Source organism: Oncorhynchus tshawytscha, linkage group LG04, assembly GCF_018296145.1.
Source record: "Oncorhynchus tshawytscha isolate Ot180627B linkage group LG04, Otsh_v2.0, whole genome shotgun sequence".
Lineage (NCBI taxonomy): Eukaryota > Metazoa > Chordata > Actinopteri > Salmoniformes > Salmonidae > Oncorhynchus > Oncorhynchus tshawytscha.
The window spans coordinates 64,453,276-64,468,378 of NC_056432.1; the positions used below are offsets into that span (position 1 = coordinate 64,453,276).

At 42.4% G+C, this 15,103-nt stretch overlaps 1 protein-coding gene across 1 annotated transcript in view; it reads left to right on the top strand.

The window, feature by feature from the left end:
- LOC112249184 (disintegrin and metalloproteinase domain-containing protein 10-like) overlaps positions 1-15,103 on the top strand; it is a 106,597-nt gene that overhangs the window by 26,919 nt on the left and 64,575 nt on the right. The window contains exon 2 of the mRNA XM_042321061.1: positions 7,135-7,285. Within this exon, the coding sequence (XP_042176995.1) occupies positions 7,135-7,285 (151 nt within the window). The remainder of the gene's footprint in view (positions 1-7,134; positions 7,286-15,103) is intronic.

Below are 15,103 nucleotides of genomic sequence, written 5' to 3' on the forward strand. Positions count from 1 at the left end.
TGCTAGCTATCTGGCCATCCAGAATCACAACAACATGGCCTTCTGCCCCATTGAAGCATGCATATTGTTTTCATGACTGTCAGCTAACCAGTATACAGCCAGCTAGCAGGTGGACTGCTTAAACAGCAACTCATTTGGCTCCTATCCTCAGGTGTGTTTGACTGTTTGTATCTGACCATTCTTTAAAGCCTTTGTTGATGAGGAGTGGACCAATGATAAGGCTTGGTGGATATGCTGTTCTGTGTGGCGGTGATTCTCGCGCTCCGCGTGTGTGTGTGTGTGTGTGTGTGTAAGCCTGTTTAGCGTGGCTACCGCACTTCGTGGTAGAGTTGAGCCGCTGCCCTGGTGTCACTGTGAGAGCCAGTTCCTCCCTGGCCATGCTCTGTCTTCATTACCCAGAGTTGTGTGGAGGCACACTGCCAGAGCGTGCTCTTTAGCATCTCAGTGTCACAGCGCTTTAATGAAATTGATGGCCTATGTCTAAATCTGAGCCTGTCTTTATGCAGTGGAGTTCTCTCCTCTCAGGATTATGCTTTGCCTCCACAGTTCTCTCTACTGTCACACTTAGCCGTACTCTTGACTTGCAAACTGAGGGCTTCATCAACGGAGAGCTTGGAGACTGGGTTGATTTGCCAGGCCTGGGACTGTCTGGGAGACATTCATACCTGCCTCGGCTCTCGCCAACCTCTTGTTTTAACGTTAAGCATTTATTTTTTTACAAAACTGGCAACAGCTTACTTTTATTGTAACTCTTTTCTCTGTATATATCAATGATGTTGCTCTTGCTGCGGGCGATTCCCTGATCCACCTCTACGCAGACGACACCATTCTATATACTTTCGGCCCGTCATTGGACACTGTGCTATCTAACCTCCAAACAAGCTTCAATGCCATACAACACTCCTTCCGTGGCCTCCAACTGCTCTTAAACGCTAGTAAAACCAAATGCATGCTTTTCAACCGATCGCTGCCTGCACCCGCATGCCCGACTAGCATCACCACCCTGGACGGTTCCGACCTTGAATATGTGGACATCTATAAGTACCTAGGTGTCTGGCTAGACTGCAAACTCTCCTTCCAGACTCATATCAAACATCTCCAATCGAAAATCAAATCAAGAGTCGGCTTTCTATTCCGCAACAAAGCCTCCTTCACTCACGCCGCCAAGCTTACCCTAGTAAAACTGACTATCCTTCCGATCCGCGACTTCGGCGATGTCATCTACAAAATGGCTTCCAACACTCTACTCAGCAAACTGGATGCAGTCTATCACAGTGCCATCCGTTTTGTCACTAAAGCACCTTATACCACCCACCACTGCGACCTGTATGCTCTAGTCGGCTGGCCCTCGTTACATATTCGTCGCCAGACCCACTGGCTCCAGGTCATCTACAAGTCCATGCTAGGTAAAGCTCCGCCTTATCTCAGTTCACTGGTCACGATGGCAACACCCATCCGTAGCACGCGCTCCAGCAGGTGTATCTCACTGATCATCCCTAAAGCCAACACCTCATTTGGCCGCCTTTCGTTCCAGTACTCTGCTGCCTGTGACTGGAACGAATTGCAAAAATCGCTGAAGTTGGAGACTTATCTCCCTCACCAACTTCAAACATCAGCTATCTGAGCAGCTAACCGATCGCTGCTGCTGTACATAGTCTATTGGTAAATAGCCCACCCATTTTCACCTACCTCATCCCCATACTGTTTTTATTTATTTACTTGCACTTTTGCACACCAATATCTCTACCTGTACATGACCATCTGATCATTTATCACTCCAGTGTTAATCTGCAAAATTGTAATTATTCGCCTACCTCCTCATGCCTTTTGCACACATTGTATATAGACTCCCCCCTTTGTTTTCTACTGTGTTATTGACTTGTTAATTGTTTATTCCATGTGTAACTCTGTGTTGTCTGCTCACACTGCTATGCTTTATCTTGGCCAGGTCGCAGTTGCAAATGAGAACTTGTTCTCAACTGGCCTACCTGGTTAAATAAAGGTGAAAAAATAAATAAATAAATAAATTAAAAAAAATTTTTTTTACATATCCCTCCTTTTTTAAGGATAATCTTTTTTTCAGCTGTTTTCATATAATCTCCTCAGATCTACTTCTAGTCTACAGATGCATTCTGGAGGTAAGAGCAAAATCGAATGTGGATGAAGGATTATTTTCCCCCGATGAAATGGTCTGTTGTCAATGCTCTCCCTTCATAGAAAAGCATTGTTCCTTTGCCACACTGTTGTTCACTTAAAAAGTGTTTTTGTGTTCATCTAGCAGATGTGATTTATTAGATTTTTTTTCTCATTTCTTGAGCCCTTTTCAAATTCAAATGTTTAAACGCTCTCAACTCTGATAGTACACAGCTGTCAGGGAAGAGGCTGTATTTTCCACTTCGGCAGGATCCTAAGAAGACCCTCAGTGTGAATGAAGTGGGATCATATTCCCACCAATGGGCAGCTCTGGAAACGCCAGACTGGACACACACAGTCTAGCCCTACTGTCCGGACTGACTAGTGAGAGGAGCAGTTTGACCATTTGCCCAGTGTTGCCAAGCTGTCTGGGCAGAGGACTATTCTCAGCTAGCATCAGCCAGTATAGTAGACAGTCTCAATAAGGCCCTAACACTGCAACCAGCCAGCATGGCATCAGTCAGCCAACAGCTGAGCTACATATGCGCAGGAGCCAGTGTGCTGTCACTATGGGACTAGCTTTAATTTGAACCTGAAAAAGAACTGAATGAATAAGTGATGGCTGCTTCCATCTTGTGCTGATTGCTAAAAGTGTGACCGTTGCATCTAAAAGCTCTTTAAAAGCCTCCTGTTTCTACATTAATGTCCCCTCACTCTCTTGTAATGTAACAGGGTACCACACAGTGACAGATGCCCAGGAGAGAGAGCGTAGTCTCGTGTGGAATTGCGATGCATGTCAGTGTCCCACTCTTAATGAGCAGCGTTTATCCCCTAGTCAGAACTAGATAAGTGGAGAGTTTTATCACAGCCGAGCAGGTGAAGCAGGGGCCGCGCCGCTGCTGCCTCCGAGAGAGCACTCCATTTAACGCTGCTGATGACTAAGTTTTTAGTGATTTCTCCTTTCTTTACTCTGTGCAGGATTGCTTTGCGCAAACTGTGAAGGAGTTTTCCTCATTCATTTCAACCACAATCACTGTAAGGAGAATTCTAAAGAACTGGAAACCTCTAGTTTCTGATCTAGGCTATATGCCTATAGGCTAAACATACACATAGGTAGTACAACTGTTGGAGTGCACCAGGTCTTTGCCATGCCTTATGAGCAACCTTGACAATCTAGAAAGTAAACTCCCTTAGCTCAGAGTGGCTGATGGCTTTTTGGTCTAATGGTATGGTTCACTCTGGAGTAGGGCTGTCCTCGACTTAAAAAAAACCTGTGAGAAATTAACTTGAAATGGGCCATGTTTACTGGTTGCTCAGGAGGTAAAAGAGAAGCCGGATGGGTGGAATAAATGTGACTAGTTGTTGAAAATACTGGAGATCAAGAAAAAGAAGGTAAGGAGCAAGTGCTACGTGCATGTTAATATGTGCCAAACAGGTGCTGTATAGATGACTATAATTTCTGTGAATGTTTGGAACAATGTAAACAAAATGTGTTTGAGTCATTATTATAATTAATTTTTTTAAGCCTTTATTACAGCAGTCGACTAAACTGGGTCAGCTGTACACTTTTAATTTTATTTTACCCAACTCTCTAACCACTAGGCTACACTGCCGCCCCACTATGGAGTGTGGCGTACTGATGGTTAGTAATCAAAAACCAGGTTTTGATAGCAGTCGGTTAGTAATGTTGGTACTCCTCAGCTTTATTGAAACGTATGTAAGCCTTTTTCATGTCTTAGTCGTGACAGACTTTCAGCATGCTTATAGAGAAGACCACTCAACATGTACTGCACTGACACAAATAATTGGTGGAAATAAATTGATAAGATTGTCAAATCAAATTTTATTGGTCACATACTAGAGGTCGGCCGATTTAATTAGGGCCGATTTCAAGTTTTCATAACAATCGGAAATCGACATCTTTGGGTGCCGATTTTGCCGATATTTTTTAAATTATTTGCTTTATTTATTTGCTTTTTAACCAGGCAAGTCAGTTAAGAACAAATTCTTATTTTCAATGACGGCCTAGGAACAGTGGGTTAACTGCCTGTTCAGGGGCAGAACGACAGTTTTGTACCTTGTCAGCTCGTGGGTTTGAACTTGCAACCTTCCAGTTACTAGTCCAACGCTCTAACCACTAGGCTACCCTGCCGCCCCTGAAATAATAAATGTTTTGTTTTCAAAATGATAGCAGTCTGACTGAGCGATGGTAGGCAGCAGCAGCAGGCTCGTAATACTGTTTCAAACGTCACTCGCTTTTAGATTTGGAGTAGTTATTAAGGGCCGCGGCTTTTGTGGAGCGATGGGTAGCGCTGCTTTGAGTGTGGCTGTTGTCGATGTGTTCCTGGTTCGAGCCCAGGTAGGGGTGAGGAGAGGGACGGAAGCTATACTGTTACACTGGCAATACTATAGTGCCTATAAGAACTAGAGGTCGACCGATACCGATTTATTGGCAGACCAAAAAAGCCGATACCGATTAATCTTTATTTATTTTATTTTTAATAATGACAATTACAACAATACTGAATGAACACTTATTTTAACTTAATGTAATACATCAATAAAATCAATTTAGCCTCAAGTAAATAATGAAACATGTTGAAACAGGCTTTTTTTTCCTCCCCCCCCCCCCACAGTACATCAAATGAACTTCTTACGGCTGAAATTTCCATTAAAGGGATTTATATGACAACAGCCAGTGAAAGTGCAGGGCGCCAAATTCAAACAATCTCATAATTAAAATTCCTCAAACATACAAGTATTATACACCATTTTAAAGATAAACTTGTTGTTAATCCCACCACAATGTCCGATTTTCAAAAAGGCTTTACGACGAAAGCACACCAAACGATTGTTAGGTCAGTACCAAGAAAAACACAGCCATTTTTCCAGCCAAAGAGAGGAGTCACAAAAAGCAGAAAAAGCAGAGCGAATTAATCACTAACCTTTGATCTTCATCAGATGACACTCATAGGACTTCATGTTACACAATACATGTATGCTTTGTTCGATAAAGTTCATATTTATATCCAAAAATCTCAGTTTACATTGGCGCATTATGTTCAGTAATGTTTTGCTTCCAAAACATCCGGGGATTTTGCAGAGAGCCACATCAATTTACAGAAATACTCATAATAAACATTGATAAAAGATACAAGTGTCATGCATGGATTATAGATATACTTCTCCTTAATGCAACCGCTGGTCAGATATAAAAAAATCTTTACGGAAAAAGCACACCATGCAATAATCTGAGTACGGCGCTCAGACACAAAACGAGCCATACAGTTACCCGCCATGTTGTGGAGTCAACAGAAGTCAGAAATAGTATTATAAATATTCACTTACCTTTGATCTTCATAAGAATGCACTCCCAGAAATCCTAGTTCCACAAAAAATGTTTGTTGTTCGATAAAGTCCATTTATGTCCAAATACCTCCGTTTTGTTTGCGCGTTTTAGTTCACAAATCCAAATTCAAGAGGCTAGGTCCAGACGAAAAGTCAAAAAGTTCCGTTACAGTTCGTAGAAACATGTCAAACGATGTATAGAATCAATCTTTAGGATTATTTTTACATAAATCTTTAATAATGTTCCTTTGTCTTTAGAAATGCAATGGAACGGCAGGTCGCTCTCAAGGCCACGTGCGTGTCCAGCTCATGGCCTTCTGCCAGACACCTGGTTGAAACCGCTCTCATTCTCTCCTCCTTCACAGTGGAAGCCTCAAACAAGGTTCTAAAGACTGTTGGCATCTAGTGGAAGCCTTAGGAAGTGCAATCTGACCAAATTTACACTATCTTGGATAGGCAAAGAGTTTCCACTTCCTGGTTGGATTTTTTTTCTCGGGTTTTTGCCTGCCATATGAGTTCTGTTATACTCAGACATCGTTCAAACATTTTTAGAAACTTCAGAGTGTTTTCTATCTACTAATAATATGCATATCTTAGCTTCTGGGCCTGAGTAGCAGGCAGTTTACTCTGGGCACCTTATTCACCCAAACTACTCAATACCGCACCCCAGCCATAAGAAGTTAAAATGCTCTGGTGATTTAAAATGTATTTCCAAAAAATTTAGAGGGAAACAAAAAATCTTCTCTGAAGTTTGACAAATGGTAAGTTTTCTGTGTTGGTGGAGTTTCTCTGCTGTAATGTGTTTTCTGAGAGCAGGTGGAGGGAAGATGAGGCTGGGGATTGGATCACATCAGTGTAGAGATGCCTGGAACCCCTGCTAGGAGCCGGAAATTACGAGAATGGTGTTTGTGTCAGATAATAAAGTGGTCTGAGTCAGTAAGAGTAAAGGGTGTCTAGCTAGCTGTTCTTGATGGGAATCACTCTAGGTCCCTATGATGGGAAGGGGAGTGGGGATATCATTGGCAGCACACTGCAGTCTTGTGCTTATCATCTACTCAACTTGTGGAAGGTGTGTCCCCCCCCCCACCCCCAGCATTTCAACACTAAATATCTAACACACCCTCAGAATGCATTCAAAATGTGTTTGCGGTAGCCAATTGTTTTAATTGATTGTTTTTACCATTGCTGCAGCAGTTTTAGATGGAATGGGAAAAGTGAATGAACCAAATATTAAGCTGAAAATAACCATTGGGCCTCTATAGTTTTGTACTATCTTGTTGGCGCAGGTGTCCTTCAAAAGTGCAACTGTTTTTAGTTCCAAAAATAGTGCTTGAGAAAGTAACATCTTTATCCAAGGAAGGATGAAATGGAAAACACACACACAGTAAGTCTAAATCAATGGTGAGAATGAGAGAAATTCACTTGTATTCATTTGTATTATTCATAACATATTTGTGAATCTAGGGAAGGCTAAAGCTTTCATAATGAGGAATTCTGTGTCATGGTCTCTCTCGGGTTTAAAGTAAGTCCTTATAGACGTTTTGAGGTAGTGCTGTTCTGAAGTTTTGTCACTGCACTCCATGCCGATCAGGAATGAGTTGTTTGACATTTTAATTGGCCATTAAAAGCCTTTTTTCACCTCTGTTCCTGCAGGTCAGCATGGAAACCCTCTGAACAAGTACATCCGCCACTATGAGGGCCTGTCCTACGACACCGAGGCCCTGCACAGCAACCACCAGAGAGCCAAGAGGGCCGTCTCCCACGAGGACAAGGTCCTGCAGCTTGACTTCCACGCACATGGAAGGTACGTCACACTCTTTAGTCTACTGTACATTAGAAGTTCATAAGAGATCTAGCATTAGCCTGGTTGCCAAATCTGTAGTGCTTTAGCCAACTCATCTGATTTTTTTTGTTTGTTGTCATGCCATTAATTGACCAATTATTGAATGACATGACAATGTCAGTCAGATGAGTTGGATAGAATACGAACAGATCTGGCTTCTGCTTTCCAGGTAAGTCGAGCGTCACGCCCAACTCAACAAACCTGTTGATGCTCGTAGTAAAGAACTGACCTGTGACGTGTTTTCCTGCATGATCAAAAGTTTTTTTTTAAGGGAGGAATCGCCCAATGAAGTCTCTGTGTGGGGTTTTGATAACAGAAATATCTTAACATCCTGACCGCTGGAATCTTGTTAGAAAACATTGTATTTCCCACACTGGCTGGGACATTGAGAGCAGTGTGGTAGTCTGGCTTGGCATTGTACACCAGCATGATGCAGGGATAGCCTACTGGAAGACAGAGGGTGTTCTCTGGTAACCAGGCCTAAAGTGTTATATCAGCCTGCAGCAAGCTACTACTTCTCACAGGCCCCCACCTATTCCTACCAAATGTTTAGTATTCTGTCCTAGGCTGACTCTGTGCCTGTCTGTATGTGGGATGAGTTGATGGTTATTGGGTTATTAAATCCTGCCGATTGTAGTCTCCAGCTATCTCTGACTTTGACTGATATGATCACCAAGGAGTTTTTCCAAATGACATCTCGGCAAAACACAAACCTAGAGGTTAATATGAAGAGATAGAAAAGATGTGCATACATCTAAGAGAAGGGCTGCTGTCTGGTTTTTGGTTAATCCAAAATGCTTTATTTGGGGAATGATGGCCAGGAGCTTGTCTCTCTTGCCCCCCCGCCCTCACCCATATAATCTGCTGTTTCTATTTCAGATGGTAGATAGGTGGTAACATGGACTGCCAGTCCCAAAATCAGTAAGACTGTCTCTTAACTAAGATGACCTTCACCCTCCCAACAGGGCAAAATCCTCTCTGTCCTCTTCAGTTCACAAACTGACAGTACAGGACTGTTTATTTATTCTGCCAGCTCTGTCCTCCTTCTCTCCCCTTTGTCACGGGAGCGGTACTGAGTCCTGACCTTTGTGTGGATTCACTCCCAGTGAAGGGGGTATCGTCCTCTTGTGTAACGGACACCAGCAGCACCTCAGGTGGAGGTAGGCAGAGCAGACTGTAGAGTAGAGGTTCTTTTGGGAGCTGCAATACAGCTAGACCTATCTCTGCTATAGTGTTACCTACCTTCTAATCCCAAAGCTACTGGGCAGAGGACTCTTGTCACATAGGCTACCATGTTTCTTTAGAAGATATGTTTTTTGTGTATGTACAACATGTGCATGTCACTTTCCTGTCAAATGATGATATTCATGTCAGTTTTAACCCACCCCCTGGCTTAAATCACGTCAGTCCTATTCTGTTCAAGTAGACCCTAGTTTCTCTTTCATAATGGCACCATTTTATGTTTTGGAAACAATTACTTTGGGTGATAACTAGAGGTCGATCGTTTTAACCGACATGGCCGATAATTAGGGCCGATTTTCAAGTTTTCATAACAGTCGATAATTGGCAATTTTGTACGCCGATTACATTGCATTCCACGAGGAAACTGTGTGGCAGGCTGACCACCTGTTGCGCAAGTGCAGCAAGGAGCCATGCTAAGTTGCTAGCTAGCATTAAACTTATCTTATAAAAAAACAATCAATCTTCACAATCACTAGTTAACTACACATGGTTGATATTACTAGGTTAACTAGCTTGCCCTGCGTTGCATGTAATCAACACGGTGCCTGTTAATGTGTCATCGAATCACAGCCTACATCGCCAAACGGGTGATGATTTAACAAAAGCACAATCGTTTTACGAATGTACCTAACCATAAACATCAATGCCTTTCTTAAAATCAATGCACAAAAGTATATTTTTTTTAACCTGCATATTTGGATAAAATAAATGAATGTTAGCAGGCAATATTAACTAGGTAAATTGTGTCACTTTCTTGCGTTCATTGCACGCAGTCAGTGTATATGCAACAGTTTGGGCCGCCTGGCTCGTTGCGAACTGTGTGAAGACAGTAATTAATTTGCCAGAATTTTACATAATTATGACATAACATTGAAGGTTGTGCAGTGTAACAGCAATATTTAGACTTAGGGTTGCCACCCGTTCCATCAAATACGGAACGGTTCCGTATTTCACTTCGAAATTAGTTTCTGGATTTGACCATATTAATGACCAAAGGCTCGTATATCTGTGTTTGCTATATCAAATCAGAGACTTAATTATAATAGTCTGACTGAGTGGTGGTAGGCAGCAGCAGGCTCGTAAGCATTCATTCAAACTTTACTGCGTTTGCTAGCAGCTGTTAGCAATGCTTGAAGCCCAGCGCTGTTTATCAACTCCTGAGATTAGGCTGGCAATACTAAAGTGCCTATTAGAACATCCAATAGTCAAAGGTATATGAAATACAAATGGTATAGAGAGAAATAGTAGACACATCATAATTCCTATAACTACAACCTAAAACTTCTCAACTGGGAATATTGAACCACCAGCTTTCATATGTTCTGAGCAAGGAACTTAAACGTTAGCTTTTTTACATGGCACATATTGCACTTTTACTTTCTTCTCCAACACTGTGTTTTTGCATTATTTAAACCAAATTGAGCATGTCTCATTATTTTTTAGATTTTATTTATGTATTATATTAATTTAAAATAAGTGTTGTTGTTCAGTATTGTTGTAATTGTCATTATTACAAATATATTTATTTAATCGGTCGACCTCTAGTGATAACACAGCTTAGTTTCCGCTATCTGTATTTCCAGCGAGCAGGTTTGTGGTCTCCCAGGAATGGTGAGATAACAGGCTGCAGGGTCACTTCCTGGTTCAGTCTGTTTCAGAGGACCGTTTCATTCACTGCTTGTTCTGGAGATAGCCTTGCAGGTGTTCACATTGTTTCCCAGTAGCTACACCAGATGGGTGGAATGGGCTAGTATGTCAGTTAGCAGCCACAAAACACTGCCTCTGTGTAGAGCAGAGCTCATAATTACTCAGTGCCTCTGGACATGAAGGGGAACATGCAGCTTTTCTGGAGCCGGCTCGTCTTGTACACCTCCCACCCTTCGATGTGCCTCGGACGAGCTTATCACCAACCAACACTTTTAAACTGGGACACATGCACACTCTACTTGCATGCATACATACATGCAAATGTACATCCATATACGTGCACACACACACAATGAAATACACACAATCTTTCTCATTGTGTGTGGTTGCGTCACTGTCCCAGCTATTAGAAAAGGTGTTTCACCCTCTCTCATTCTGTCTCTCTCTCTCCTTCTCCGTGGCCTGCTGTGTGTGTGAAAGGGTGCTGTGAGACCTAAAAATAATCTATCCCAGGAGCCCTGTCATTTTCAACACATTCCTTCCTTCTTTCTTCACCACTGTCTTCTGAAGGTTTTGTGTGGGGGACTGATCAGAATACCCCCTACTGTACTGCTTACACTCTGCGTCATGACATTATTAGCCCTATGGAAACAGCAGGAGCTGCTTGTGTGGGAGGCAGTCACAGCTAACGTTAACTTCATGTGAACGTTTTCCTCAGCCATGTCTTTTCTGCAAGCCCTGTGCTTTCTGCTGGGATGTCTTCACCAGTTTTCTGTCTCATCCTGGAGTGTAGTGTGATACATCAAGTGGTTTAAAACTTCTTAGGACTGAGATCCCGCTAATGGGATCGATATGACAACAGCCAGTGAAAGTGTAGGGCGCCAAATTCAAAACAGACATCTCATAATTAAAATTCATCAGACATACAAGTATTTCACACCATTTTAAAGATACATTTCTTGTTAATCCCACCACAGTGTCCGATTTCAAATAGGCTTTACGGCGAAAGCACCACAAACGATTGTTAGGTCAGAGCCAAGAAACAGAAAAACACAGCCATTTTTCCAGCCAAAGAGAGGAGTCACCAAAATCAGAAATAGAGAGAGATTTAATCACTAACCTTTGATCTTCATCAGATGACACTCATAGGACTTCATGTTACACAATACATGTATGTTTTGTAAGATAAAGTTCATATTTCTATCAAAAAATCTCAGTATACATTGGTGCGTTATGTTCAGTAGTTCCAAAAACATCTGGTGATTTTGCAGAGAGCCATATCAATTTATAGAAATACTCATAATAAACATTGATAAAAGATACAAGTGTTATGCATGTAATTATAGATATACTGCTCCTTAATGCAACCGCTGTGTCAGATTTCAAAAAGCTTTATGGAAAAAGCAAACCATGCAATAATCGGAGTACGCCGCTCAGAGCCCAAACAAGCCAAAAAGATATCCGCTATATTGTGCAGTCAACAGAAGTCAGAAATAACATTATAAATATTCACTTACCTTTGATGATCTTCATCAGGATGCACTCCCAGGAATCCCAGTTCCACAATAAATGTTTGTTTTGTTTGATAATGTCGATTATGTCCAAATAGCTACTTTTGTTCGCGTGTTTTGTAAACTAATCCAAACTCACGAAGCGCGTTCACTCGGAGCAGACAATGTCAAAAAGTTCCGTTACAGTCTGTAGAAACATGTCAAACGATGTATAGAAGGATGTTTTTAACATAAATCATAAATAATGTTCCAACTGGACAATTCCTTTGTCTTCAGAAATGCAATGGAACGCGAGCTAACTCTCACTTGAACGAGCGTCACGAGCTCAAGGCATTCTGGGCGAGCCCTGACTCATTCCCCTCTCATTCTGCCCCACTTCACAATAGAAGCATCAAACAAGGTTCTAAAGACTGTTGACATCTAGTGGAAGAATTAGGAAGTGCAACATGACCAATATCCCACTATATCCCACTTCAATAGGGAATGAGTTGAAAAACAAACAACCTCAGATTTCCCACTTCCTGGTTGGATTTTTTTTATCAGGTTTTTGCCTGCCATATGAGTTCTGTTATACTCACAGACATCATTCAAACAGTTTTAGAAACTTCAGAGTTTTCTATCCAAATATACTAATAATATGCATATATTAGCAACTGGGACTGAGTAGCAGGCAGTTTACTCTGGGCACCTCTGGGCATCTTATTCATCCAAGCTACTCAATACTGCCCCCAGCTATAAGAAGCTAACAGGCCAGGTGAGTGTCTGTTGTGAAGAAAAATGATTGAGAGGATGGTGCACAACAGTACACGTCTTTATTCATTCACCCTTTTTGGGCAGTCCAAATCAAATCAAATCAAATTTTATTTGTCACATACACATGGTTAGCAGATGTTAATGCGAGTGTGGCGAAATGCTTGTGCTTCTAGTTCCGACAATGCAGTAATAACCAACAAGTAATCTAGCTAACAATTCCAAAACTACTGTCTTATACACAGTGTAAGGGGATAAAGAATATATACATAAGGATATATGAATGAGTGATGGTACAGAGCAGCATAGGCAAGATACAGTAGCTGATATCGAGTACAGTATATACATATGAGATGAGTATGTAAACAAAGTGGCATAGTTAAAGTGGCTAGTGATACATGTATTACATAAGGATGCAGTCGATGATATAGAGTACAGTATATATGTATGCATATGAGATGAATAATGTAGGGTAAGTAACATTATATAAGGTAGCATTGTTTAAAGTGGCTAGTGATATATTTACATCATTTCCCATCAATTCCCATTATTAAAGTGGCTGGAGTTGAGTCAGTGTCAGTGTGTGGCAGCAGCCACTCAATGTTAGTGGTGGCTGTTTAACAGTCTGATGGCCTTGAGATAGAAGCTGTTTTTCAGTCTCTCTGTCCCAGCTTTGATGCACCTGTACTGACCTCGCCTTCTGGATGATAGCGGGGTGAACAGGCAGTGGCTCGGGTGGTTGATGGCCTTGATGATCTTTATGGCCTTCCTGTAACATCAGGTGGTGTAGGTGTCCTGGAGGGCAGGTAGTTTGCCCCCGGTGATGCGTTGTGCAGACCTCACTACCCTCTGGAGAGCCTTACGGTTGAGGGCGGAGCAGTTGCCGTACCAGGCGGTGATACAGCCCGCCAGTCCATCTAACATTTCCCTGAATTACCGGCATTCCAATAATAGTAGTGGAATGATTGAATGATTGGATTGGATAGTTCTGAGATGTATTCAGATCTCCGTTCCAGCCGTTGAGCACTGCCCTTATGACTGAGAACATGTGACGCCTGAGCAAGCACACCAAGGGCGGCATTCAGCCTCCATACCCCACCCCCAATTTTTCTCTATCTAGCATGAGCTGGAGGGAGCTTCTACCAAATGTACTTAAATTGACTTATACCAGTCTGTTTCTTTTCACATCCAGTGTGAACAAGTGCAGACTTGTGGTAGAACGGTCAATTATTCCGGAGCTTGCCAGCTGAAGGGTTCCATCAGTCACTCCTGGGCTACAATCACCTATCCGGACCCGTTTTACTGCCAATGCAGAGCCCCACCGGGCCTTCACGACTGGACTACCGACATTATCTGCCCGAGGGAGTTATCCAACTGGTCCCTCCGTCGCGACGTTACCTGAATGCCCATCAGCGGCCAGCTAATCGTTAGATCTATTCAGATAGCAGGAGATAAGACAGCTATCTGACACTTTTTCTTGGGTCACTATAACTATATCTATTTTGCCATTTGGATTGATCCCCTCTAACCACACAGAACCCCACTAATCTACTGACGGAAACCTACGAGGTGGCTAATAACAGACCTCCATCCTATGCTAGCTTACTGATGGCCCGGCTAGCTGTCTGAATCGCCGTGACCCCAACCAACCTCACTACTCACTGGACCCGTATGATCACTCGACTAAACATGCCTCTCCTTAATGTCAATATGCCTTGTCCATTGCTATTCTGGTTAGTGTTTATTGGCTTATTTCACTGTAGAGCCTATAGCCCTGCTCATTATACCTTATCCAACCTTTCAGTTCCACCACCCACACATGCGATGACATCACCTGGTTTCAATGATGTTTCTAGAGACAATATCTCTCTCATCACTCAATACCTAGGTTTACCGCCACTATATTCACATCCTACCATACCTTTGTCTGTACATTACACCTTGAAGCTATTTTATCGTCCCCAGAAACCTCCTTTTACTCTCTGTTCTAGACGACCAATTCTCATAGCTTTTAGCCGTACCCTCATCCTACTCCTCCTCTGTTCCTCTGGTGATGTAGAGGTTAATCCAGGCCCTGCAGTGCCTAGCTCCACTCCTATTCTCTAGGCGCTCTCTTTTGATGACTTCTGTAACCGTAATAGCCTTGGTTTCATGCATGTTAACATTAGAAGCCTCCTCCTCCCTAAGTTTGTTTTATTCACTGCTTTAGCACACTCTGCCAACCCGGATGTTCTAGCCATATCTGAATCCTGGCTTAGGAAGACCACCAAAAATTCTGACATTTTCATCCCTAACTACAACATTTTCAGACAAGATAGAACGGCCAAAGGGGGCGGTGTTGCAATCTACTGTCCTACTATCCAGGTCTGTACCCAAACAATTTGAACTTCTACTTTTAAAATCCACCTCTCTAAAAATGTCTCTCACCGTTGCCACATGCTATAGACCACCATCTGCCCCCAGCTGTGCTCTGGACACCATATGTGAACTGATTGCCCCCATCTATCTTCAGAGCTCGTGCTACTAGGCGACCTAAACTGGAACATGCTTAACACCCCAGCCATCCTACAATCTAAGATTGATGCTCTCAATCTCACACAAATGATCAATGAACCTTCCAGGTACCACC